The following is a 26045-nucleotide window of genomic DNA, read 5'->3' on the forward strand; positions in this document are numbered from 1 at the left end:
ATGGTTAAATGATTCCCTTTTCTCTGTAATAATAAAACAGTACCTGTACTTGATCCCAACTAAGATATAATTACCCCTTATTGGGGGCAGAACAGCCCTATTGGGTTTATTTCATGGTTAAATGATTCCCTTTTCTCTGTAATAATAAAACAGTACCTGTAATTGATCCCAACTAAGATATAATTACCCCTTATTGGGGGCAGAACAGCCCTATTGGGTTTATTTCATGGTTAAATGATTCCCTTTTCTCTGTAATAATAAAACAGTACCTGTACTTGATCCCAACTAAGATATAATTGCCCCTTATTGGGGGCAGAACAGCCCTATTGGGACTTATGGTATGGAGATCCAAATTACGGAACCATCCCTTATCCAGAAAACCCCAGGTCCGGAGCATTCTGGATAACAGGTCCCATACCTGTACTACCTTGTTACCAGGGAACTACCCCTTTAGGTTCCATATAGCCCATTTGGGGTGTCCTTACTGTTTCCTTCCCCCCTCCCCGCTGCCTTGTTGTGCTTTTCTCTGCCTTTCCTTTGCCTGAACAAAATGGAGTCTGAAGTGCTGCAGACGGGTGGGGGAGCGGAGCGGCGCATTACTCTAATAGCCCTGTTAGACGGCACCTTTGCAGAGAACAAGTCATTAAGTGCGTGTGTGTGACAATCAGAAGCGCTGCCATTCTGTGCTGCCTCGCAGCTTCATTTTCTGAGACCTATTTGGATCAGCGCCACCCAGGCTGGAACAAAAGCTCCTCCGCTGAACTCATGACATTGTCTCAAAATCAATCTTCATCTCCGCTTTATTAACTGTACTTCTTTATGGTCAGCGGCTTAATCAAATCAGATAACGATGGCCGCAAAACTAATTTAGCGCTCTGATGGCGTGTTCTGATCCGCTGTCCTGCCTTGGAAATAGTGCCGGGCTGCAGTCATTTGTCTGCCCAAGGCTCACTCTCAGTACAGCGCCTGTCATACGGGCATTCGTATCTACACAGCGCCAGTCTGTACGGCTATGGCTTTATAGCAAGAAAATACAGAAGGATCCTCCCTAAATGAATAGTATGGAACATTTGTGAGTGAATCTGTTATTTCCATTACTCAGTTGCATAATGAAAATACTAAATGAAATTATAGCCGCCCTTTAAAGGAACAGTTCGGTGTAAAAATGAAACAATGGAAAAAGGAAAGACAGACTGTGCAAAATAAAAAATATTTGCAATATAGTTAACTGGGCAAAAATGTAATCTATAAAGGCTTGAGTGAACAGATGTCTAACATAATAGCCAGAACACTACTTCTTGCTTCAAGCTCTCTAACCTCTTAGTTAGTCAGTGACTTTAGGGGGGGCCACATGGGAAATAACAGTTCAGTTAGTTTGTGAGCATGCAGGTCAGATTTAAAAGCAAACTAACTGAGCAGTTATGTCCCATGTGCCCCCCCCCTTAAGTCACTGATTACTGACTGCTAACAGTAGTGTTCTGGCTATTATGTTTATAGATTATGTTTACAGCTTTGAGAGCTGAAAGCAGGAAGTAGTGTTCTGGCTATTATGTTACACGTCTGCCTACTCCAGCCTTTATAATTACATATTTGCCTAATTAACTATATTGAAAACATTTTTTATTTTGGGCAGTCAGTCTATTTTACCCAGCCCCCCCCCCCCCCCCCCGTTCCTAGGATGGCATTTTTCCCTTGCCTAAGCTACCTATGTTTTGTCTCGGGCTGCTTTGCCACATCTTTCCCTACCAACTGCCCTAGGCTTTCTGTAATCCATGGTTTATACCACCATTTGTATTCCTCTGTATGAGGCACATTTCTGCAGAAGAGGCTCCCCAAGTTTGCCCATAATCTATAGACATTAATACCACAAAACAGTGACAGTGTAGGTATTGCCCTAGAACAGGGCTGTCCAACTGAAAGCCCACGGATGTACCCCAGACTGGTTAATTTCTCTTTAAGAGACGAGCACCAACCCCGGGACCCATGTTGGCATAATGTGGTGCCTAATACATTGGCACCCATTGCCAGTAAACCTGGCCTTCATTGTCCTTTGCACCACACCACAGTTCACTTATATATCCAGTTATGCCTAGCCACACCCCTTAGCTGCCTTAAGCCACACCCACTTTCCAATAAGCTGTGAAATCGGCCTGTGTATGGGCACCTTTAGTTACGTTCTGCTCAGCATCACCCTGAGCCTTAATCACCTCCAGTAAGAGGCACCATGAATGTGCTTTAACTTTAAATAAAATGTTTTATTATTGGCTCTTAATGTTGGAGCTCATTCCCTAATCAGACGAGTAGCGATGCACAAACAGCATCAGTACAATAACAGTTTACCCTTTGGCGGCGGTGGCGGTGGTTGGATAGGTGCCTTATTGATTCTGCAGTAGGAGGGAAGGTCGCTCATACAGAGCCGCTGGACTCCGAGAGGACGTGCTGCGAATCTGCCTCATTAGCTAAATCCGCCGAATTACTTTTATTTGAACTCGCTGCTCTTCTGTAGTAGAAGTAATTGAGGGAAATAATGGATTTTATTTGAAAGTAAAATCTTTGTCTCATTGAGTAAAATATGGGTGGTAATGAACTGCATTAACCCCAGGCATGCCAATAAGATTTCTGCAAAAAAATGCATAATAAAGACTGCACTAACCCCATACACTCCAGTAATATCACTGCAGAAAATGGAAAATTAACATTGCATTAGGCCAGTAAGATTACTGCAGCAACAGGATAGTAACGTAAGGTTCAAGCAGGGAAGGTCCAGTAACATCTCTGCCAACAACATATCTTCCACAGACTGTGTGAAAGGACACTGCAGCCCTGCAGCCTTGTGCCTTTATATGGTCACAGAACCCCTCAGTGACTTCTAATATCCTTATCATTTACAGTAGGGGGTACATTATCCCTTATAATACATGAGTGATACTCAGAGTTCCCTGTATAACTCAGCCTGCAGCCTTGTGCCTTTATATGGGCACAGAACCCCTCAGTGACTTCTAATATCCTTATCATTTACAGTAGGGGGTACATTATCCCTTATAATACATGAGTGATACTCAGAGTTCCCTGTATAACTCAGCCTGCAGCCTTGTGCCTTTATATGGGCACAGAACCCCTCAGTGACTGCTAATATCCTTATCATTTACAGTAGGGGGTACATTATCCCTTATAATACATGAGTGATACTCAGAGTTCCCTGTATAACTCAGCCTGCAGCCTTGTGCCTTTATATGGGCACAGAACCCCTCAGTGACTGCTAATATCCTTATCATTTACAGTAGGGGGTACATTATCCCTTATAATACATGAGTGATACTCAGAGTTCCCTGTATAACTCAGCCTGCAGCCTTGTGCCTTTATATGGGCACAGAACCCCTCAGGGACTTCTAATATCCTTATCATTTACAGTAGGGGGCACATTATGCCTTGTATATTCAGTTATTATCTGTAAGAAGTGCAATATGCTTACAGCATGGCATTGACAATCAAAGATGGCGACACCCTTCCAAGGTGTGAGAAACAAATGGATGAATTATTCACATTAATGTTGCTGCACATAATATACACTGTGAGTGCTCATTCATGTGCATTGTTATCATTTCCCAGCCAGTGAATCTCGGCTTTATTAATCAGAGCCTTGCAGGTCATTACAGTGAGTAATATTGCGCTCATGGTGGCATCTTAATTCCCTTTCCTGTCGGCTTTATTTAGGGTAACTGCCTCTGTGATATTTTCCTTTCTCATCATAAACAACCTTTAAGAATCACTGATGCAGACACTATGTTTGGGTGTAAATGATAGCTAATAAAGCTTGAAAGGAGAAAATGGAAAAAGTATATATTAAGGTACAATCTTTTCAAAGCCATTTCTGATTAAAGCCAAAGAATATAACAGAAAGGCTCTAAGACTCTAAGACTTCAAAACAATAAGAAAGGGGGGGGTTTACCTTCCTTGTTGTGATACCAGGCATGTTTATGTCCAAACACAGGCAATTTGGCCCATTCTCCCAGTCACCAGTCTCTGCCCTCCCCCTATCTGCCCCAAATGTACCTTTTTTACTTCCCAGATAACTCCATAACCCACCCTTTGGCTGCCGCACATCATAACTCCACCCCTTTGATGTCACTCTCCCACCCCCTTTATATCATGGTCTGCCCCCTTGTGTTCCTGCCCCCCACCAACAGGTAAAAATGATTCAGAAAGGAGGCAACCCTACTGGGAAGGGATTTGAGCAGAAAGGAGGCAACCCTACTGGGAAGTGATATGAGGCAGAAAGGAGGCAACCCTACTGGGAAGTGATATGAGGCAGAAAGGAGGCAACCCTACTGGGAAGTGATATGAGGCAGAAAGGAGGCAGCCCTACTGGGAAGTGATATGAGGCAGAAAGGAGGCAGCCCTACTGGGAAGTGATATGAGGCAGAAAGGAGGCAGCCCTACTGGGAAGTGATATGAGGCAGAAAGGAGGCAACCCTACTGGGAAGTGATATGAGGCAGAAAGGAGGCAACCCTACTGGGAAGTGATATGAGGCAGAAAGGAGGCAACCCTACTGGGAAGTGATTTGAGGCTGAAAGGAGGCAGCCCTACTGGAAGTGATATGAGGCAGAAAGGAGGCAACCCTACTGGGAAGTGATATGAGGCAGAAAGGAGGCAACCCTACTGGGAAGTGATATGAGGCAGAAAGGAGGCAACCCTACTGGGAAGTGATATGAGGCAGAAAGGAGGCAACCCTACTGGGAAGTGATTTGAGGCAGAAAGGAGGCAACCCTACTGGGAAGTGATTTGAGGCAGAAAGGAGGCAACCCTACTGGGAAGTGATATGAGGCAGAAAGGAGGCAACCCTACTGGGAAGTGATATAAGGCAGAAAGGAGGCAACCCTACTGGGAAGTGATTTGAGGCAGAAAGGAGGCAGCCCTACTGGGAAGTTATATGAGGCAGAAAGGAGGCAACCCTACTGGGAAGTGATTTGAGCAAAAAGGAGGCAACCCTACTGGGAAGTGATTTGAGCAGAAAGGAGGCAACCCTACTGGGAAGTGATATAAGGCAGAAAGGAGGCAACCCTACTGGGAAGTGATTTGAGGCAGAAAGGAGGCAGCCCTACTGGGAAGTTATATGAGGCAGAAAGGAGGCAACCCTACTGGGAAGTGATTTGAGCAAAAAGGAGGCAACCCTACTGGAAGTGATTTGGCAGAAAGGAGGCAACCCTACTGGGAAGTGATATGAGGCAGAAGGAGGCAACCCTACTGGGAAGTGATATGAGGCAGAAAGGAGGCAACCCTACTGGGAAGTGATATGAGGCAGAAAGGAGGCAACCCTACTGGGAAGTGATATGAGGCAGAAAGGAGGCAACCCTACTGGGAAGTGATATGAGGCAGAAAGGAGGCAACCCTACTGGGAAGTGATATGAGGCAGAAAGGAGGCAACCCTACTGGGAAGTGATTTGAGGCAGAAAGGAGGCAGCCCTACTGGGAAGTGATATGAGGCAGAAAGGAGGCAACCCTACTGGGAAGTGATATGAGGCAGAAAGGAGGCAACCTACTGGGAAGTGATATGAGGCAGAAAGGAGGCAACCCTACTGGGAAGTGATATGAGGCAGAAAGGAGGCAACCCTACTGGGAAGTGATATGAGGCAGAAAGGAGGCAACCCTACTGGGAAGTGATATGAGGCAGAAAGGAGGCAACCCTACTGGGAAGTGATATGAGGCAGAAAGGAGGCAACCCTACTGGGAAGTGATATAAGGCAGAAAAGGAGGCAACCCTACTGGGAAGTGATTTGAGGCAGAAAGGAGGCAGCCCTACTGGGAAGTTATATGAGGCAGAAAGGAGGCAACCCTACTGGGAAGTGATTTGAGCAAAAAGGAGGCAACCCTACTGGGAAGTGATTTGAGCAGAAAGGAGGCAACCCTACTGGGAAGTGATATGAGGCAGAAAGGAGGCAGCCCTACTGGGAAGTGATTTGAGCAGAAAGGAGGCAACCCTACTGGGAAGTGATTTGAGCAGAAAGGAGGCAACCCTACTGGGAAGTGATATGAGGCAGAAAGGAGGCAACCCTACTGGGAAGTGATATGAGGCAGAAAGGAGGCAACCCTACTGGGAAGTGATTTGAGCAGAAAGGAGGCAACCCTACTGGGAAGTGATTTGAGCAGAAAGGAGGCAACCCTACTGGGAAGTGATTTGAGGCAGAAAGAAGGCAACCCTACTGGGAAGTGATTTGAGGCGGAAAGGAGGCAACCCTACTGGGAAGTGATTTGAGGCGGAAAGGAGGCAACCCTACTGGGAAGTGATTTGAGGCGGAAAGGAGGCAACCCTACTGGGAAGTGATTTGAGCAGAAAGGAGGCAACCCTACTGGGAAGTGATTTGAGCAGAAAGGAGGCAACCCTACTGGGAAGTGATTTGAGGCAGAAAGGAGGCAACCCTACTGGGAAGGGATTTGAGGCAGAAAGGAGGCAGCCCTACTGGGAAGTGATTTGAGGCAGAAAGGAGGCAACCCTACTGGGAAGTGATTTGAGGCATGACCAGCAGTATGGGTGGTTGGGGTGTTTACTGGCATGGCCAAGATGAACCCAAATAGCTGTTTGGGCAACATGAAGTCTCTGAGTTTACCTGAGGCCATTTGATGCTATAAATTTCAGATTTTTGCTTTCATAATTCTAACTGCACTGATAATTGGTTGCTATGGGTTACAAGACCCATTTAAACTTTGCCTGTATCAATAACCTACAAAATATTCAAACATGCTTTTATTAAGTAACGTAATAACCCGGCATACCCAATTGCAATCACTTGGTGGGGGTGCTGAAGCCCCCAGGTTACGTGGCAAACAAAAAGGAAAATACTTTCCTACAAGCTCTGTGGCCGAAGACCAGCAACTATGTTCAATCCATGTATGGGGGGAAGTAGCTTATGGCACCATCAATGTCCATTCTAATGGTGTTCTCTTGCTTCCTTAGGTATGATACCATCATTAACCAATGGGAAACAGTGGCTGCCCTTCCCAAGCCTGTGCACTCTGCTGCTGCCACGGTGTGTGGAGGCAAGATCTACGTGTTCGGTGGGGTGAACGAAGCCGGCCGAGCGGCTGGGGTGCTGCAGTCCTATATACCACAAACAAACACATGGAGCTTCATAGAATCCCCCATGATAGGTAAGAAAACCTTCATTGTAAGACTCTGCATAAAAACATTAAGGAGGGGTATAATCATTGTGTATAAATATCAAGCGGACCAGTCCATCTTTCCATAAGGCCCAAAGTGGTCCCTTGAGGTTACATAGGACACAAGGTGGTCCCTTGAGGTTACATAGGACACAAGGTGGTCCCTTGAGGTTACATAGGACACAAGGTGATCACTTGAGGTTACATAGGACACAAGGTGGTCACTTGAGGTTACATAGGCCACAAGGTGGTCACTTGAGGTTACATAGGCCACAAGGTGGTCACTTGAGGTAACATAGGACACAAGGTGGTCCCTTGAGGTAACATAGGACACTAGGTGGTCCCTTGAGTCTACATCGGACACTAGGTAGTCCCTTGAGGCTACATCGGACATAAGATGGCCCCTAGAGGTTACATAGAACCCAAGGTGGTCACTTGAGGTAACATAGGACCCAAGGTTGTCACTTGAGGTAACATAGGACACAAGGTGGTCCCTTGAGGTAACATAGGACACAAGGTGGTCCCTTAAGGGAACATAGGACACTAGGTTGTCCCTTGAGGCTACATCGGACACTAGGTGGTCCCCTGAGGCTACATCGGACACAAGATGGCCCCTTGAGGTTACATAGGACCCAAGGTGGTCCTTTGAGGTTAGAAGAACGGAGGGGCCACCTTCCAGTGTGAAAGCTTTGAAGCTGTGGATTTCTCTTCCCAAAGGGCTGGGTACTGGCAAGGGTTGGACTGGGGTGTGCGGAGCCCACTGGGGGGTTCCACCCGGGATTTTTGACTTCCAACTGATTAAACAGAAGGTTGATAGAAAGTAAATATCCGGAGCAGAAGGTTACCCCGTTCCCGGCTGCCCCATAAACAAATAGCGCATTAAACAAAACTCGGTATGGAATCTGCATACTTTTTATGATTCTCATAGAATAATTTTCTAAAAGGAGCCGAGTCATCATTTCCCAGGTACAAAGGGTTGGTCGGCAGTAATAATTCTGCAGCGTTGCTATGTTGTCAGGCTTCCTGGTTAGTTGCGCATTCATTAGTGCCACGTGAGATGCGGCAGGCACTGCGGCTGCCATGTAACCTCGGCGGGATGGCAATAAAGGCATTCGGCACAGCTGGCTCTGTTATAGGTCATTATCTGTAGTGAGAAGATGTGCAAGTCAGGGAAACGTGCTGCTACTCACAGACAAACTTCTAATCCCTTGCTGTTAGTAAACACCGGCCTGAGTTGCAGTGATAGTTGTCCTTTAGATTGTCTCTTGTGTATGTTTCTCCTGTAGGTAATACACTTCTCACACTGGGGCCCTTACTTATTTATTGCACATAGATACCAAATTTCCAGGCAGCTCTGGGCTGGGATTCAAATAGGCCCCTGGCATTTCAAGTACACAGAGACCCAAACAGCCCCCCCATTGGCCCAATAAATAGTGACTGTCTATGGCATCTTACAGCAGCCCAGCTGGCATTTGCCAAAACCCACAGATTGCCAGTCCAGGCCTGGCTCCAGGGCAAGCACCCATAGTAGCCTTTTAGCTAACAGCTCTCATCTGACTGTTAGAGTGAAAATGATGAAAGCAGGACTGTGATTGGTTGCTGCAGACTGCATGACTAATTGCAAAGATAATCGTATGGGTGTTCACTAAGGAGAACAAAAAGATGGGGGTTTTAGGTTGCACTTCTATCCTATGGGATTCGAACTAGGGTCTCTTTTTTTTTCAGTTGGTATTGAATCTCTGCAAGTCATTTGGGAAGTGGTGTGGCTTTTGTGGATAGGGGATCTGGTCTAAAATCACCCACTTTTTCAAGCAAACTAGAACATCTGGGGCCCCATATTACTTAGCAGGGCCTTTTCCCCTTGAGGCCTAGTTATTAGATCTGTGTACCCAGGCCCTCAGGTAAGTGGGACTTACCAACTAAGTAGGATAGGGCCTAACATTTTATAAAAACATACTTATCCAAATAGAACACTGAGGGTTCTCGGCCCTAACCATCCAGCCATGCACAGTTATGCCCAAACATGCCAAGGATTCACGCAAACATGCCAAGGATTCACCCAAACCCTGGTTATATCCCAGCAAATCCCTCCATTTTGCTAATTGCGGTGCCTCTGTTTGGGCCCCCTACTACAACAAGGCCCCTGACAGGACTCCCACCTGTACCCCCAGATACCAGCCTTGGTTTCAAGATATCATTTAACCTCTGGAGGCAATTCAGGACGTGATACAACGCTAAATCATGGAACATTAAGAGTGGGTGAGAACCTGCAAATATTAGGGGAAATGATCAGTATCATGTGCATATATTAATACCAGGACTGGTAGTCTGTTCTGGCAAATGCTGTAAGATGCCAAAGACAGTCACTATTTATTGGGCTGCTGTGGAGAGGCTGTTTGGGCCTCTGTGAAATGCCAGGGGCTATACTGAATGCCAGTCCAGGCCGGAATGATACTGCCCTAGAGCCAAACCCCTACTTGACCCCCTATAACTCTGGCCCTATTGCTACCCTGCAGCTTTGTTAGGGATCTCCAATCTATCAAATAGCAATTATTGTTTATTAATATTTTTCTTTTGTACATAGCACAACGCCAATCTATCCATTCCGCGCGATCCGCTGGCAAACTGATTGACTTCAATTAGAGAACGGTTAAATATTCAGCAATAAATCCTTTGTTATTCACCCGCCTCGGCAGTGGAGATGTTCAGGCTGAACTCCTGTGCCCTTCCAGCTGCTGAGAAATGGAATTTAAATGTGTCCTTTCCAAAACTGTCCTTTTTTTTCCCCAGGCTGCGTTCATTTCATGTAATATTAGGAAGGATCAGGGCTGCGGATTAAAGCCGCTCAGAGAGTCCCCGCTTGCATTTAGACCGCAGAGAGCCCGGTGCTGTCTTTGCTAGATATGCAAGGTTGTGCGTGTCAGCCGAGAGTGGCTAATAAGGGCAGGCAGCCTAATGGCTCAAGTCACTTTTGTGTAGGAAGAGGATGTGCTCAGTATCTTGTGCTCCCAGGGCAGGTATCTGAGTGCTCTTCCAAACAGCCATTTTGTGCAGCATCCAAGGCTAAGCCTCCGAGGCTTCCATTTCAAGCTTTATAAGAATGCTGATGAGTATTGGCTGGCTAATTATACATCAGGGCTGCATGTTCCACCACAGCTTAAGGTATCAGATGTGTAATGAGAACTCTAAAGACACTATAACCATCTTTGCATGGACCTCTTTCAGCCCCATGCCTTTCACACATACTGTATACCCCTCAAGGGCAAGACACACTCAGTTTAACAAATGTGCATTATAGGGCAAGTGTGCCGGGTAACCAGGTTCTTCCATGTGACTGGGCCTGGTTATATAATCACTGCTCGGCACTCTGTACGTGGGATACGGGCGCAGCTCTTCTGCCATGCTCTTGATTGATGCCAAAGAGGCTCTTGATTGCTCCGCCGCAAACAGAGCAGCTTTATTGGGCGCCAGCAGGATTCCGGCTTCTAAAGAGTCGAGCGAGCGCCCTGCAGTTTGTCTTCCAGATGATTAGGAGTAATGATAATCTATATCTCGCCTGCGAGTTCAGGCCCCGTGCAGAAAGCAGGTGCGTTTAACATTTGTTCCCAGCCTGATTATTAAGTGGAGGTGTTGGAGAGCAAAAAGTAAAAAAGGGACATCATTGTTTGTCTCATCAAAGCAATGGGGCACATTAGGGCACTTTATAGACTTTTTTTGTAATAAACAAATTACAAGCAACCAACATGGCAACACTCATGCTTTTATAAATGTTTATTAATTAGGGATGCACAGAATCCAGGATTTAGTTTGGGATCCGGCCAAGATTTGGCCTTTTTTAGTGGGATTGGGATTTGGCTGAATCCATGCCTCTGGCCAAACCATTGCGCGTGGTGGTTCTCTTTAACCCTTACTTTACCTAAGTTACATTTGCAAATTAGGATTCAGGTTCGTTATTCAGACAAATCTTTCACAAAGGATTCAGGGTTTGGCCGGACCATAAAATAGTGGATTCGGTGCATCCCTAATATTAATTCCACTACTGTCTGCGTGCCTGTAGCCCTTGCAGAGGTAGGCCACCTAAACCCATGAGGAAGTTGCAGCTGACAGTTTCAAAGTGAGGAGTGAAACACTTACTGGACACCAGGGCTGTATCTAGTGGTAGGCAGAAGAAGTAAGTGCCTAGAGCACAACAGAGAGAGGGAAGCTAAGCACATAACTCTACCTACCCCAAGGTCCGGCCTGACTGTAAGTCCATCAATACAGTGAGATTCATTGTGCTTTGCGAGCAAAGTTGGGGGGAGAGTGGACACTGGTTGGTTAAATGTTGAGTGGGAGTTGGTTTCAGAGGGAGGGGAGTGCCTTGGGCCTATACTTTCATACCTTTCAAAAATCCATGCAATGTTAATAACGGTATAAGCATGTAATCTGCTTGGCCCAAGTCGGTTGCAGTTATTGGTGGAACCCTACATCTACCGCTACCATATTTCCTGGGTCCCCACTTTTGCAGTATTCATTAGAGCAGGCTGGACAGGTGCATTGGTTTCCTGCAAGTGTAAGGGGTGTTTATTGGCACCATTTATTAATGCTGACAATGTTTGCTCAGTTTGGCCAGTTGCATTGTCATTCCCTATTTCTGTATAGGAAAAAGAGATAGAAGGATAGAGAAAAGTGACTTGGATAATAAAGAGGTTAAGGGAGGAGAGGTTGATTGAGGAGAGGAGGATTATTGTTTGGAAAGTGGGCCTATGGTTCAAGGTTTTCTGGTGGGCCCCTGGGGCCTCAGTCCAACACTGTATGGGCATTTAGGCTTATGACACACAGTGGGTGAAGGTGAGTTTCCCAGATTATCTGCATCATCCAAGGTCCCTTTTCCTAATTGCCCTGACTGCAGTGTTTCAGATCCTTTGTTGTTGCCTATAAACGTCTTTCTCTCCCTCGTAACTGGCTTTTGATAGTGGAAGAGAAAGACAAGGCTTCGTGGCTGACTCTCTTACTATGAACAACACTGAGTTTTAATAACTTTGTGTTGTCAGGAGAGGAAGAGCAAGAAGAGACCTTCAGGAGGGCCCCACTCGGCAGCTTTTCATAGCAGTGAGAAAACGTGTTATCTGCCGCCTCCCCTCTTGCGACAGCAGCACTAAGCAGCGGGGCCCATTGTCCGGGAAAACTCCCTCCAGCTTAACAAAAATAATAAGAGCAATTTGATTGTGGGAACCAGCGGTACGATATCTAATAAGAAAATGAGAAAAATGAGAAGCGGAGGGTGAAGAAAAAAAATTGAGTTAGGAGGTAAACATTGGGGACCCGGAGATGTTATTGTATCCAATAAAAAAGGCTTTTTGGCTGTTTTCTTTGTTGCCTTCCTCTAGGGCCTGCGTGTAGAGCCAGAGTCTCTGCTTATGAAAGTCCTCATCAGGGATTCACCGCCAACTGATAAGAAAACTTTTTCATCTCTTGCTTTAAGAAATAGCGGCGGAATGTTCTGTATCAGCCGCCGCTCGCACTGTTTCCCCCGCGCGATAAGGTTAATGCATGGAGATTTAACACGCTGACAGAAATGGTTAGTAAGTTTTATAGCCGGGGATTCGGAGCGCATATTTTAATCTGATGGCGAAATGTGTTACGGTAGAGATTTGCCACCGAAAAACATTTCTTTTGTCCGTCTAATTAAATACCGTGCTCATTGTCGGGGGACTTGATAAGTTAGATTGCTTCTTGCTTCCTCTGCTCCTCTCGTTACAATGGCGGAAACACTCGGCTCTGCCCAGTGAGGTATCAGGCCAACGGAACATGGCGCAGAGATGTTATGTGCTATTGGGTTAGTATTTTCAGTCTTTAGATCCCAAGTTGCGCAAGTGCACCATCCAGGGCAACTAGGCTCACAGGGAGCAGAAACAAGATGGCAAAGCTCGCTACAAAAGTTGATGCAGTTCTCAGAAAAGTGGAACTCCGGCCCAGGGTCTGAGCTTAGCGATTGTAATAATTGGGGGGGGGGGTGCCCAACAAATTACTCCCACACTACTTCCTGTTACAGTTAGAACTGCATCACTTCCTGTCAGCTGATCTCTGAGGGAGCACCCAGCCCATCACAAAATGGCGGCTCAAGGGAAAGGATGTAAAAGGACAATATTTACTGATATATATATACCAGTTTGGTAAGATAGTTTACTGTATATCATATTAAGTGGCCTATTCAATTATCTGTTAAGTATTCATTCTGGGGGTATAGTTTTCTTTTAGGTAAAACCCCTTATGGGGGGGTCATGTCGATTTACCCCTGGCCATATTTTTCATAAACCCATTGTGTCATTCAAAGTGGCCATATCATTAAGAAAAATGGATGTTGGTCTTGGAACTTCTCTTTACTATAAGATGCCCAGTAGCCCCCAATCTTCTTTTCTGCTGATTCCCTGCCCATACTCTGTGCTGCTGGCACTTACCTGAGCTTAGAGGTCAACCCAATATACTGTATATACAATATACAGTATATATAGAATATCAAATTCATAATACAAGGCTGAATAAATATTGATTCAGATTCACATTACATGGCAGCTCAGAAACCAACACCGGGGTGGGCGGTGACGTTGTGGGGTGCGGCAGGTGACATCAGGGGCATGACTGATGATGACGGGGCAGGGTTATGATGTGATAGAATCTAATAGAATCCTAATTTGGAAAACCAGACAAGGAGGTACGCGATACGCAGTGCATAGTGTGTGGGGTTTAGGCTATGAGAAGTGGAAGAGTTCATATCTGGGGTGAGGGGCGTACGAGGTGGCAACCCCTGTGGGCCCCAGACACCCCAGTCCAACACTGAGTCAGCAGATTAATAGATGGACAAACGATCATCTGGATCAGTTATAATTTCCACATATAAAACACTTTATCCTGGCTAATCACAAGAATTCCCTCCCTGGATAAGGATTCACAATTACAGTAACAAAAAACTGAGTCCTCTGCGGGATAATTAGGGTTAATAGGACCTGGACCTGTGCCCTATTCAAACCCCAGGGCCCCACTCCTCATGTTCTCATTTCCACTACTGGGTGGGGCCTTCTTCCTACAGCCAAAGAGTGGGAGGAGCAGACTGATGACCTCACTCTGCAGGGCAGGAAGCAGCAGCCATCTTGGAGGTGGCAAACAAATTCCTGCAGGCAAAGAACAGATTAAGTCCCTACAGTTGTACACATGACCAATATATTTACAATATATATACATTTTATTCCCAAGTCAAATGGGGGTTTCAAGCCCCCATCATTTTAAATGATCCTTTGTCAGATCTTACATTGCTCTTGTTTATTCCTATAAAAACAGAGTGAGCACAAATCTTTCCCTTGTTTAATTATATGGGGCTATTTACATTGCTTCACCTGTTCTCTCCGCCGCCGCTGCCGCCGCTTCATTAACTTCAAATCTAACGCGGCTCTGGAAGTTTGCTATTTAAATTGTGGGCCGTGACAGCTACACAGAATAGCACAGGGGAGAAACGCTGCAATCCCGGCAGTAATTGAACGGGTGAATCGCAAATGGAGAATACGGCACATTTGTGTGTTTTGATCTCCCTTCCACATTAATATTTATTATTCTCGAATTTATATCTGCATGTAGGTAAATAGATTCAGCCCTTCTACAATTATATTTATAGCAACGAGAATAATATTATTTAGGAGTTTGTTTTTTATACACAAGTTGCTGTCGCCATCTTGTGCTGTTTTTGCCACTATAGCTGCTATCCAGATTGTAATTGATTTTAGATTGTAAGCTCTAATGCGCAGGGCCCTCTTAATCTACTGCATCTGTCAGTATTTGTAATTTATATGTTTCATATCTATAGCCTTGTTTTGTATAGCACTACTCAGTATGTAGGTAATAAGAATAAATCCCACAGCCCCAGTCCCTTCCCAGAGGCTATTATCCCCCCACTGCTACTATAGGCACCCTCTCTCCCTACTATACCTGCTATCCCACAGCCCCAGTCCCTTCCCAGAGGCTATTATCCCACTGCTACTATAGGCACCATCTCTCCCTACTATACCTGCTATCCCACAGCCCCAGTCCCTTCCCAGAGGCTATTATCCCCCACTGCTACTATAGGCACCATCTCTCCCTACTATACCTGCTATCCCACAGCCCCAGTCCCTTCCCAGAGGCTATTATCCCCCCACTGCTACTATAGGCACCATCTCTCCCTACTATACCTGCTATCCCACAGCCCCAGTCCCTTCCCAGAGGCTATTATCCCCCCACTGCTACTATAGGCACCCTCTCTCCCTACTATACCTGCTATCCCACAGCCCCAGTCCCTTCCCAGAGGCTATTATCCCCCCACTGCTACTATAGGCACCATCTCTCCCTACTATACCTGCTATCCCACAGCCCCAGTCCCTTCCCAGAGGCTATTATCCCCCCACTGCTACTATAGGCACCATCTCTCCCTACTATACCTGCTATCCTACAGCCACAGTCCCTTCCCAGAGGCTATTATCCCCCCACTGCTACTATAGGCACCATCTCTCCCTACTATACCTGCTATCCCACAGCCACAGTCCCTTCCCAGAGGCTATTATCCCCCCCACTGCTACTATAGGCACCACCTCTCCCTACTATACCTGCTATCCCACAGCCCCAGTCCCTTCCCAGAGGCTATTATCCCCACTGCTACTATAGGCACCATCTCTCCCTACTATACCTGCTATCCCACAGTCCCTTCCCAGAGGCTATTATCCCACTGCTACTATAGGCACCATCTCTCCCTACTATACCTGCTATCCCACAGCCCCAGTCCCTTCCCAGAGGCTATTATCCCACTGCTACTATAGGCACCATCTCTCCCTACTATACCTGCTATCCCACAGCCCCAGTCCCTTCCCAGAGGCTATTATCCCCCCACTGCTACTATAGGCACCATCTCTCCCTGCTATACCTGCTATCCCACAGCCCCAGTCCCTTCCCAGAGGCTATTATCCCCCCACTGCTACTATAGGCACCATCTCTCCCTACTATACCTGCTATCCCACAGCCACAGTCCCTTCCCAGAGGCTATTATCCCCCCCACTGCTACTATAGGCACCATCTCTCCCTAATATACCTGCTATCCCACAGCCCCAGTCCCTTCCCAGAGGCTATTATCCCCCCCACTGCTACTATAGGCACCATCTCTCCCTACTATACCTGCTATCCCACAGCCCCAGTCCCTTCCCAGAGGCTATTATCCCACTGCTACTATAGGCACCATCTCTCCCTACTATACCTGCTATCCCACAGCCCCAGTCCCTTCCCAGAGGCTATTATCCCCCCACTGCTACTATAGGCACCATCTCTCCCTACTATACCTGCTATCCCACAGCCCCAGTCCCTTCCCAGAGGCTATTATCCCCCCCACTGCTACTATAGGTACCATCTCTCCCTACTATACCTGCTATCCCACAGCCCCAGTCCCTTCCCAGAGGCTATTATCCCCCCACTGCCACTATAGGCACCATCTCTCCCTACTATACCTGCTATCCCACAGCCCCAGTCCCTTCCGAGAGGCTATTATCCCCCCCACTGCTACTATAGGCACCATCTCTCCCTACTATACCTGCTATCCCACAGCCCCAGTCCCTTCCCAGAGGCTATTATCCCCCCACTGCTACTATAGGCACCATCTCTCCCTACTATACCTGCTATCCCACAGCCCCAGTCCCTTCCCAGAGGCTATTATCCCCCCACTGCTATTATAGGCACCATCTCTCCCTACTATACCTGCTATCCCACAGCCCCAGTCCCTTCCCAGAGGCTATTATCCCCCCACTGCTACTATAGGCACCATATATAATTTCCTCTAGCTCGTCACTTAGTATTCTGACTACAAGGAAGTAAATTAGTCTTTATCAGACAAATCTCTGTATCACGGTGCTTCTGTCTCCAGCCCATGATTAATGAGTTAGAGCGTGCATCTTGTGACCTTGGAGAGAATAGAGAAGAGTGAGTGTGGATTGTAGTCACTGGGATTAGACTAGAAGGTTCAGTGTGTCTTTAGTTTCAGAAGAGCTGACAATACATCCATAAGGAAGTGTTTCATGGGTAACAGTTATTACTTATGTTGTGCGAAATGTATTTCTCCTCTCTGCACATCAAAGTGGGCTTGTTCCTGCATTTATTAGATGTTTGTAATGGGAAACATGCAATTTAGTGTCCTGGAGAACTAGCATATGCATTATGTGCCTGTAAATAGATTCAGCCTTAACTATGTGTATGGCTGTGTCATAATACACAAAAGCCATTACCTCATATAAACTGTAGCCTTGTATTTTAAGGCATAATATCCTTATAATTTACAGTAGGGGGTAAATTATCCCTTATAATTCATGAGTGATACTCAGAGTTCCCTGTATAACTCAGCCTGCAGCCTTGTGCCTTTATATGGGCACAGAACCCCTCAGTGACTGCTAATATCCTTATCATTTACAGTAGGGGGTACATTATCCCTTATAATACATGAGTGATACTCAGAGTTCCCTGTATAACTCAGCCTGCAGCCTTGTGCCTTTATATGGGCACAGAACCCCTCAGTGACTGCTAATATCCTTATCATTTACAGTAGGGGGTACATTATCCCTTATAATACATGAGTGATACTCAGAGTTCCCTGTATAACTCAGCCTGCAGCCTTGTGCCTTTATATGGGCACAGAACCCCTCAGTGACTGCTAATATCCTTATCATTTACAGTAGGGGGTACATTATCCCTTATAATACATGAGTGATACTCAGAGTTCCCTGTATAACTCAGCCTGCAGCCTTGTGCCTTTTCAATGGGCCCAGAACCCCTCAGTGACTTCTAATATCCTTATCATTTACAGTAGGGGGTATATGGTCCCTTATAATGTATATGTAGGGGTTTACCAAAAATGGGCCCTTAGGACAGACACCCCTAGGACAGGCCACAGGGTGGTGCTAGTTAACAGGGACACTGGGATGACTGGGTTCTAAATAGTTAACAGGGAGTATACCTGTAGTTCGGGTTATGGCCACAGGGTGGTGCATAGGCCCATATAAGGGGAAGCAGCCATGTGCTGTGGGCCAGACATTTTGGGGACTGCTCCAGTAAGGAGTACCCCATGTACAGTTTAGAGATAGAAGTTCTGTAAGAGATCATTCTAGGAGTGATATGTAGGTCACCTAGCTAGAATGGGCGGACATTGCCCCTCCAGGAGTGGTAGTGAGGTTAAGACCTCCCAGCGTTACATCTGCTGGAGTGCAGGGCCACAAGTGGCTAGGTAGGTGGACAAGGTCACCGCTAGTCCAGGAGGCTGGATCTGAGGGGGCTTAGGCGTGAGTACCGGAGTGGGTCGCCTGTGGTGAGGCTGCCTAGCGTGAGTACCGGGGAGGACCTCAAGAGGGGATGCCTGCTGGCGCGAGTACCGGGGAGATCACCTAAAGGGAACACTTGGCGGGAGTACCGTGAGTTGCCCAACAGGAAAAGGTTCTCAATGAGAAGTGAGGAGTAAATGCCCTGCATGCTGTGATTGATTTGTATGTGCCACTCCTGGAGAGGTTCTGCCTGAATAAAGCATCTTATCTGATTCATCATATTATCTGTGTATCTGGATCTTTCCTGCAACAAGGATCACCTACCTGCCGGTAAGCAACTACCCCAGGGAGGGGCAAGGTGCTGGGGGTTGTGTGTGGATCCCAGGCAGAGGTACTACTGACACATTAAGTTCCCAGGGTGTGGGTTATAGTTCCATAAGATCATCCCTGGGTGGAGGCATGCCATTAAAGGGAGAAATCCCTGTTAACCCCCATAGTAAGCGGGGGCTCAGGACTCCTGTAGCGCCAAAGTATAGTGCTCCAATAGGTAGTGCCATAGAATCTGCAAACGTGGGCTACATATATAACTCAGTGGAGCTGGGCACTAAAGCTGATAGCACTTGGAAGTGTTTAGGGTAAACTAAGAATGTGGATATCTGTAGTACAAGTGTGTTGGAAACACTTTTCAAACTGACAGAAGTAGCCCATTGAGCAGACACACGGACTGGCATCAAACCTGCAAAAAGTGGCATTTTGGGGCTGAATTCTGTAAGTAGCTTCTGGCCTTTCCTTAATGGGTATCAGAGAGCACAGGGTTCCTGTGAAAACAAGAAAATAAAGTGGCGGTACAAGTGCAGCAGAGTGCGTGGTGCTGGTGTATAATTGTGTCCCTGAGGAGATGGTGTGTATCAGAGAGCTGACACTTGCCTGGGAAGCCTGCACGTTCCTGTGCTGTAATGAAGCCTATTAGATGGCACTTTGGGGCAGCACGTGCTCCTGACCCGCTTAGGAAATGTCCCTCATCTTTGGAGTAAATGAGCACGTTTGTATGTGAGGAGCTGACATGGGGGCAGTCACAGGGGGAAGCCTGTAGTTTCCTTCCAGTTTGGTTTGTAGGTCACGGTGCTCCCATGTTTATTCCACACCATACACGGATTACTTTCACTGTGTCATGATAGATGGCCTGCATATATACACAGACGCACCGCCAGGCCACGCTGTATATGGAGAATTAGCAGTAACTACATTTGGGGGAAAGGTTTATATCTATTTCAGTTTATATACTAAACCTCCTGTCGGCACAGAGACCTCACATATCTGGGTATTTTATCAGTTGGATAAAAGGAAATATTTATATAGTGCACTGCTTCTATGGTACTAGGGCTTGGTGGCTTGTTCATAGCAAACAGAGCAGCCATGATGGTGGTACTGTATATACTAGTGATCCCCAACCAGTGGCTCAGGGCAACATGTTGCTCCCCAACCCCTTGGATGTTGCTCTCTGTGCCCCCAAACCAGGGAGTTATTTTTGAATTCCTGACTTGGGGGCAAGTTTTGGTTGAATAAAAACAAGATTTCCTACCAAATAAAGCCCCTGTAAGCTGATAGGGTGCATAGAGGCCCCTAATAGCCAATCACAGCCCTTATTTGGCTCCTCCATGAACTTTTATGGTGCTTGTGTTGCTCTCCAAGTCTTTTTACATTTGACTGTGGCTCACGAGTAAGAAAGGTTGGGGATCCCTGGTATATACCATGATTTGCAGGGGCCACAATCCACAGGCATTCTAAACAAAGTTTAGAAGCATTAGCTCCATCACCAAAGTGGCTATGCGCTGTCCTGTATGGTATCTGACCAGCCCATGGGTCAAACAGCTATGGAGCAATGTGGAACAGGGCAACTAGGCCATTTTGCCTTGGTTGCCAACATCAGCAGATGAGATTTAGGTTTTCAAACTTGCCTGATTGATGAACCAACCAGTATCCATGTTACATGGTTCTGGTCTTCTGTCCACGTACCCAAAGCTTCTCATTCTATGATTTTATTGGTATGTGTATGGGCAGCTTAGCCAGCCGGCTCCGCTGAGGCGAGTCAGAGATTATCCGCATTCTGAGTGCAGGGGTGGAGGAATCTGGAAGGTGAGAGTAGGGCTGCTCTTCATTTTTACCCTGTAGAGCACTGTATCTAATGCAGTCATACTAGTGGCTATTTAAGCCTTGCCACCGTTTTTCTGTATATGACACCTATTTTTGGCAATAGATAAGAGCACACAGTCTGTCGCCATAACCAAGAAAGAGAATGAGCCTCCCGTCACGGCAGGGCAGGGTGCTTAACCCTGGAGACTTTCATAATGAAGACAACATGGAAGAACATGTCCAATTTGCTGATGGATTTCTTTTAATACATTCCGCATATTCTACTCCAGGGGAGGGCTGATGGGAAGGCTGTTGCCAGGAAATGGAGCGGGGTGTCAATAATAAAACCTCTAGAATACAATGTAAGGCAGCCAAAGGCTTTAACTGCCCTAAATCCAGATACATGTGATGGTGAAGCAGCGACTCTTCCAAACAGCCCTTTGTGCTCCTGAACGTAACTGTACTTGATAGCTAAGACACATTGATAGAAAAAATCATAGTATCTAATATTTTTTTTTTTCTATTGCCAAAATTATTGTTCTGGTTTCACAAAGCTGTAACAGTTATTTGAGACCTGAATGCTGAGACGGTTGTGTCCTCTAATAGCTGGTCACTTTGCAGCAAAGCCACTTTTCAAGAACTTTAGCAGGCGTTCTGAATGCGTGCTCCCCCTAGTGGCAGGAGGCGGAATTTATGACGCAATATGAATGGCTGTAATTATGGGTCGGGTTACAAATGGATATATTAATCAGCCTAACAAAGTGAGAGTGTCAGTAATGCAAAGCAGCACCATACAGCTCCCGCTGATTTGTCCCTATGACTTCCCTCTTAAACAGACACTGAAACATTAGCCTCAGATATACATTTATCCATTATACACGCAGCGGCTGCCATTACGTGCACTGTATTTCAGCCTGAGGGGTAGATAATAGTATGCACCTGCTCGGGAGGAGAAATTACAGTTCTAGTGTTCGTTAGATTGCCTGAGGCGCCCTCCGTGCATCACAGCCGCTTCCATTGCATCCGCAGCTACTGATAACTCAAAGGGCTCTAATTGCTGCATTTATACTATATATATATTTATACTATATATAATATAGATTGTAAGCTCTACGGGGCAGGGACCTCCATCCTCTTGTGTCTTTGACACTTAACTTATTGCAACTGTATCTTGTATTTATTTGTATTTATTGTTATACTTTGTATTTATCTATTATTATCTTAATAACCCCCTGTTTGTATTAATCTATTCTACTGTACAGCGCTGCGTATATAAGTAGCACTTTATAAATAAAGATATACACACATATTATATATATTTATAGATATATATATATATATATATATATATATAACAGAAGATCAATGTTGGCCTTATAGTTGCTAGTGGATGCTGGGAAGTGTAGTTTAACGACAGCCATCTTGCCTTACTATACACGCTATCCCACAGTTTCCCAGACTGCTTAGATGAGTCTGAGAAAGTTTGGTACCTTCCCTAATGTCCTGTGGGTGCCTTGCCGTCACCCAGTGTATATACCTTTCCCTATATTATAACCAATCCCCAGAGAGGACATTCAGAGGCAGATGCATGGACTATTTTTTCCATAGATGGGCTCATTTATACACTCCCTGCATGCAGCTGCGGCACTGGGAATTGTTTCCCCCTGTAACAAAGGATTCTGCCATGTAATTTGCCGTGCATCATGGCTGCCTGTGCTGCGTGGCTGTAAATAAACAGATTGGAGTTCATTATGAGGGAGGGGGCCCGGCTTGCAGCCTTACTCTGGCCCATGTCCCTATCAGCACACCGAGACCATGGGAGTTGGCATTAATTAGGGCACATCCTCGGGCGCAGGGGGGGGAGAGAGGTGCTGTGGACTCGCAGTGACACCTACTGACAGAGAGGTTGTGGGGGGGTTTAGATGGGAAAAGGCATTAAATCTTAGCAATTTTCTGGTCAGTGGCTGTGTGGAAGCATGAAATGGGATGGCGGTTCCACCCAAACAGTTTGCTAAAATGAACATTTTCTGAGGAGGGTTGGGCGGCTGTATGTAGTGCTAGGACATGTGCGCCCATTAACCGTTCCCCGTCCCTCTGGCTTCATTTTCTGCTCTGCACTGGGGCTGCTACGGATCAGCTCAGCTATGCACCTGCTGAGCCTGCCCAACAACAAAAAGAACCTTATTAAAGGGGAAGTAAACTCCAAACATGCAGCCCTGCTGAAGAAAATGTCTTCCTGAGCAACTTTCCAACCTACATTCATTACCCATGTCCTTTGCTTTTAAAGTGTAGTTCCTATTGGCAGCAGCGTCTGTGTGTCCTTCTCTATTCTCTGCTTCTGTCCTTTGTTAGAGTAACAGAATCAGTCTGGCATGCTTCTACGCTGGTCTGTTAATCAGCTGCCTTCAGCTTCGAAAGTCACGGCAACCTGGGGGCAGAGACTAAAAAAGTGACAAACAGACACGTCTTTCAATTCCAATTATATATATATAGATAACCTTAATAGATGTACAGTTGAAAGTTGCTTAGAATTACATTTTTCATTAGGTAAAATTTGATTTTAGGTTTATTTCCCCCTTAACTGCCAATTATTTCTACTTTTTGGCCCTTAGTACCGGTTTCACTTATTCTCTGTATCCACTTTCTCTCACCCTTTGCCCCTGACCCCCTTTCTTGTTTCTGCCCCGTCTACAATGTCTTCAGCAGGCAGCGTATTTATTGGCTAATGATATAAATCTGCGCAAAGCTGCAGGTCAAACATTGCCGTGCCATTAAGTGCCACTTTGTTAATAGTCAAAGGCTTAATTAAGCGCCACAGCCAGAAATCAATATGGACAGTGAAAGAGTTAATTAGGCCGACCCTTTACTGTCATGCACTCTAGTGCTGGCGCTTGGCACTCAGTATAGGCCCCTGCAGAACTGCTGTGTAGTCACAACTGCCCATTCCTGTAATGACACAGGGCTCTAACAATTCCATCACAGTAACATTCTGTATTTACCTAAGGTCAGCACAGCCCAACAACTGTGGGTCGCCCCTCTCCCCGCTGCCAGGAGGCACTGGAAATTGCTTCTCTGGGAAACGCGCGAGTATAATAGCAGTGATTGGCAGGGCTCACGGTGCAGTTGAACTAGAATGTAGGGGACTGAATGGGAGGCTGTTCCTTCCTTGGGGAAGAAAAACATGAAAATAAATTACATAAAGTACATAGAACACAGCCACTGCTTTACCCATCGGGGGTCAATAATTGAACAGTGGATTTAGTCATCAGTGTCCAACCCCAAATATCAGGCCCTTTACGTGGAACCTGGGCGAGCTACAGTAGTGCCTGAGTCTGTACACTTGTGGCCCTATCCTGACTCTCATCCTGGAGACAAAGCGGATGTTGGCTTCTCATTTTATTGAATAGAACAATGACATCTACTGGCCAATTACTGAAAATACTGTAACCCAGGATACAGAAACATCTCCCCCTCCCAACCGTAAATTGTTATTATGAGATAAATGGTAACTACCTTCAGTTCCCTACATGTGTATATATCATATAAATATATAATAAACAACTAATATTTACCAAATCATAGCCAAACTCTGGGTGCTTCTTGTTCAATTCACAAAGTCACACAATCTGGAAGTGCTCACAAAATAGAGAAAAACAAATTTATTAGCAATTGAAAGCATCCCCCACAGCAACACATTTCGGTCCCTTTAGAACTGTGACACACATTGATATGGGGGATGTGAATTGCTAATACATTTGTTTCTTTCAGATCATGTGACTTTAAAGTACATTTATATTAAATAATGTACCCCCCTGTTGTAAAATATAGGGATATTATAAGTCACAGAGGAGTTTCATGACCATATAAAAGTATGAGGCCGAGGCCAAGTGCTTTTATACAGGGCATGGAACTCAAAGGTAACTTCTAATATCCTTATATTTTACAACAGGGGGTACTTTATTTATTGTAATACACAAGTTTCAGAGTCACGTGACAGAAGTAACATCACTAAGCACTGATTATAACTGATGACATCACTAAGCTCCATTTGAAAGGATATAATTTAAAGTATATATATATGTAGCGGCCCAGGACTTCTATGGGCTGATTGAAAGTAGAGGTCAAGTCGCTACAAATGAGGTTGTTGTCAGAATTGATAGCTTTGTCACTTGCAGTTAGATGCAGTACCCTCTGCAGACTGCAACAGGGCAGCACCACAGTCTGGCATTAATGCTGCTGGTGTCTGACTGCCCATACTGTATAGGAACCCTTTCTATGCTATTTATAAGAGCACCTTTTCTCTGAATGTCAGTGTCTATGGAAGTGTGCCCTGTGTATGCTGCTTTGTTGTCAGCCTTATATCTGGCCTTCTCCACCTTCATCTTCATTAAACTCCATTTAAGCAGGTTTAATGCTCAATTGCTTGGCAAGAACCTTCTAACAGTCCCTATTTCTCCTTCCTGTCTGACAGATAATAAATATGCCCCAGCGGTCACTCTCAATGGCTTCATCTTTATCCTCGGAGGGGCTTACGCCAGAGCGACTACAATCTATGACCCTGAGAAGGGGAATATAAAAGCCGGGCCCAACATGAATCACTCCAGGCAGTTCTGCAGGTGAGAGAGATGCAGCTGAAGCGTGTAATAAGGAGAACACAAGGGGATTTATGGGTAAATGGGACGTGGCTTATTGGACGAACTGGTAATAGAACTGACGAGGCAATAGATATGTTACCCACAAGCATGTCAATTGTATGATGTTCTCTGAGCAACGGAACTTTGTGTGGCTGCAAGGCATTTGGTGCCTGATCAATTGGCTGCCTGTGGCCATAGGGAGCAGATTGTATCATAGGGCCCTGACAGGAGCACCCACACACACTAAACTGATGGGAGACATTAGTCGACTAGGTTTTTCCTTCACACTGATTGCAATCACTTGGCTTGACAGGTCCAGCTGCTGGCTGAGTGACCCAAACCAATTGGCCGGGCAAGCAAATTACTAAAGCAAATCCCTGTATATACAGTATAGCAATCCTACTCAGGGTATAGAATTCCATACAGCCAGAGAACCCAACCCACATTCTAACATTACTTACTGATGTGGGCTGAAAGCTTCATTCCTTTTCCCTTGCATGCTACTTCCTGCCATATTTCCTTCCATGTCCCATGACTTCCTGCCATTCCCATTATATTTCCTTCCATGTCCCATGACTTCCTGCCATTTCCCATTATATTTCCTTCCATGTCCCATGACTTCCTGCCATTCCCATTATATTTCCTTCCATGTCCCATGACTTCCTGCCATTCCCATTATATTTCCTTCCATGTCCCATGACTTCCTGCCATTTCCCATTATATTTCCTTCCATGTCCCATTTCTTCCTGCCATTTCCCATTATATTTCCTTCCATGTCCCATGACTTCCTGCCATTCCCATTATATTTCCTTCTATGTCCCATGA

General features: G+C 45.8%; 1 protein-coding gene across 3 annotated transcripts in view; it reads left to right on the top strand.

The window, feature by feature from the left end:
• Nucleotides 1-26045, top strand: part of klhl29 (kelch like family member 29) — a 580607-nt gene that overhangs the window by 543463 nt on the left and 11099 nt on the right. For all 3 annotated transcript variants that reach the window (XM_002935976.5, XM_031902990.1, XM_012971232.3), the window contains 2 exons: nucleotides 6954-7147; nucleotides 25058-25202. In XM_002935976.5, coding sequence (XP_002936022.1) covers nucleotides 6954-7147; nucleotides 25058-25202 — 339 coding nt within the window. The remainder of the gene's footprint in view (nucleotides 1-6953; nucleotides 7148-25057; nucleotides 25203-26045) is intronic.

The sequence above is a fragment of the Xenopus tropicalis genome, chromosome 5 (assembly GCF_000004195.4).
Source record: "Xenopus tropicalis strain Nigerian chromosome 5, UCB_Xtro_10.0, whole genome shotgun sequence".
Lineage (NCBI taxonomy): Eukaryota > Metazoa > Chordata > Amphibia > Anura > Pipidae > Xenopus > Xenopus tropicalis.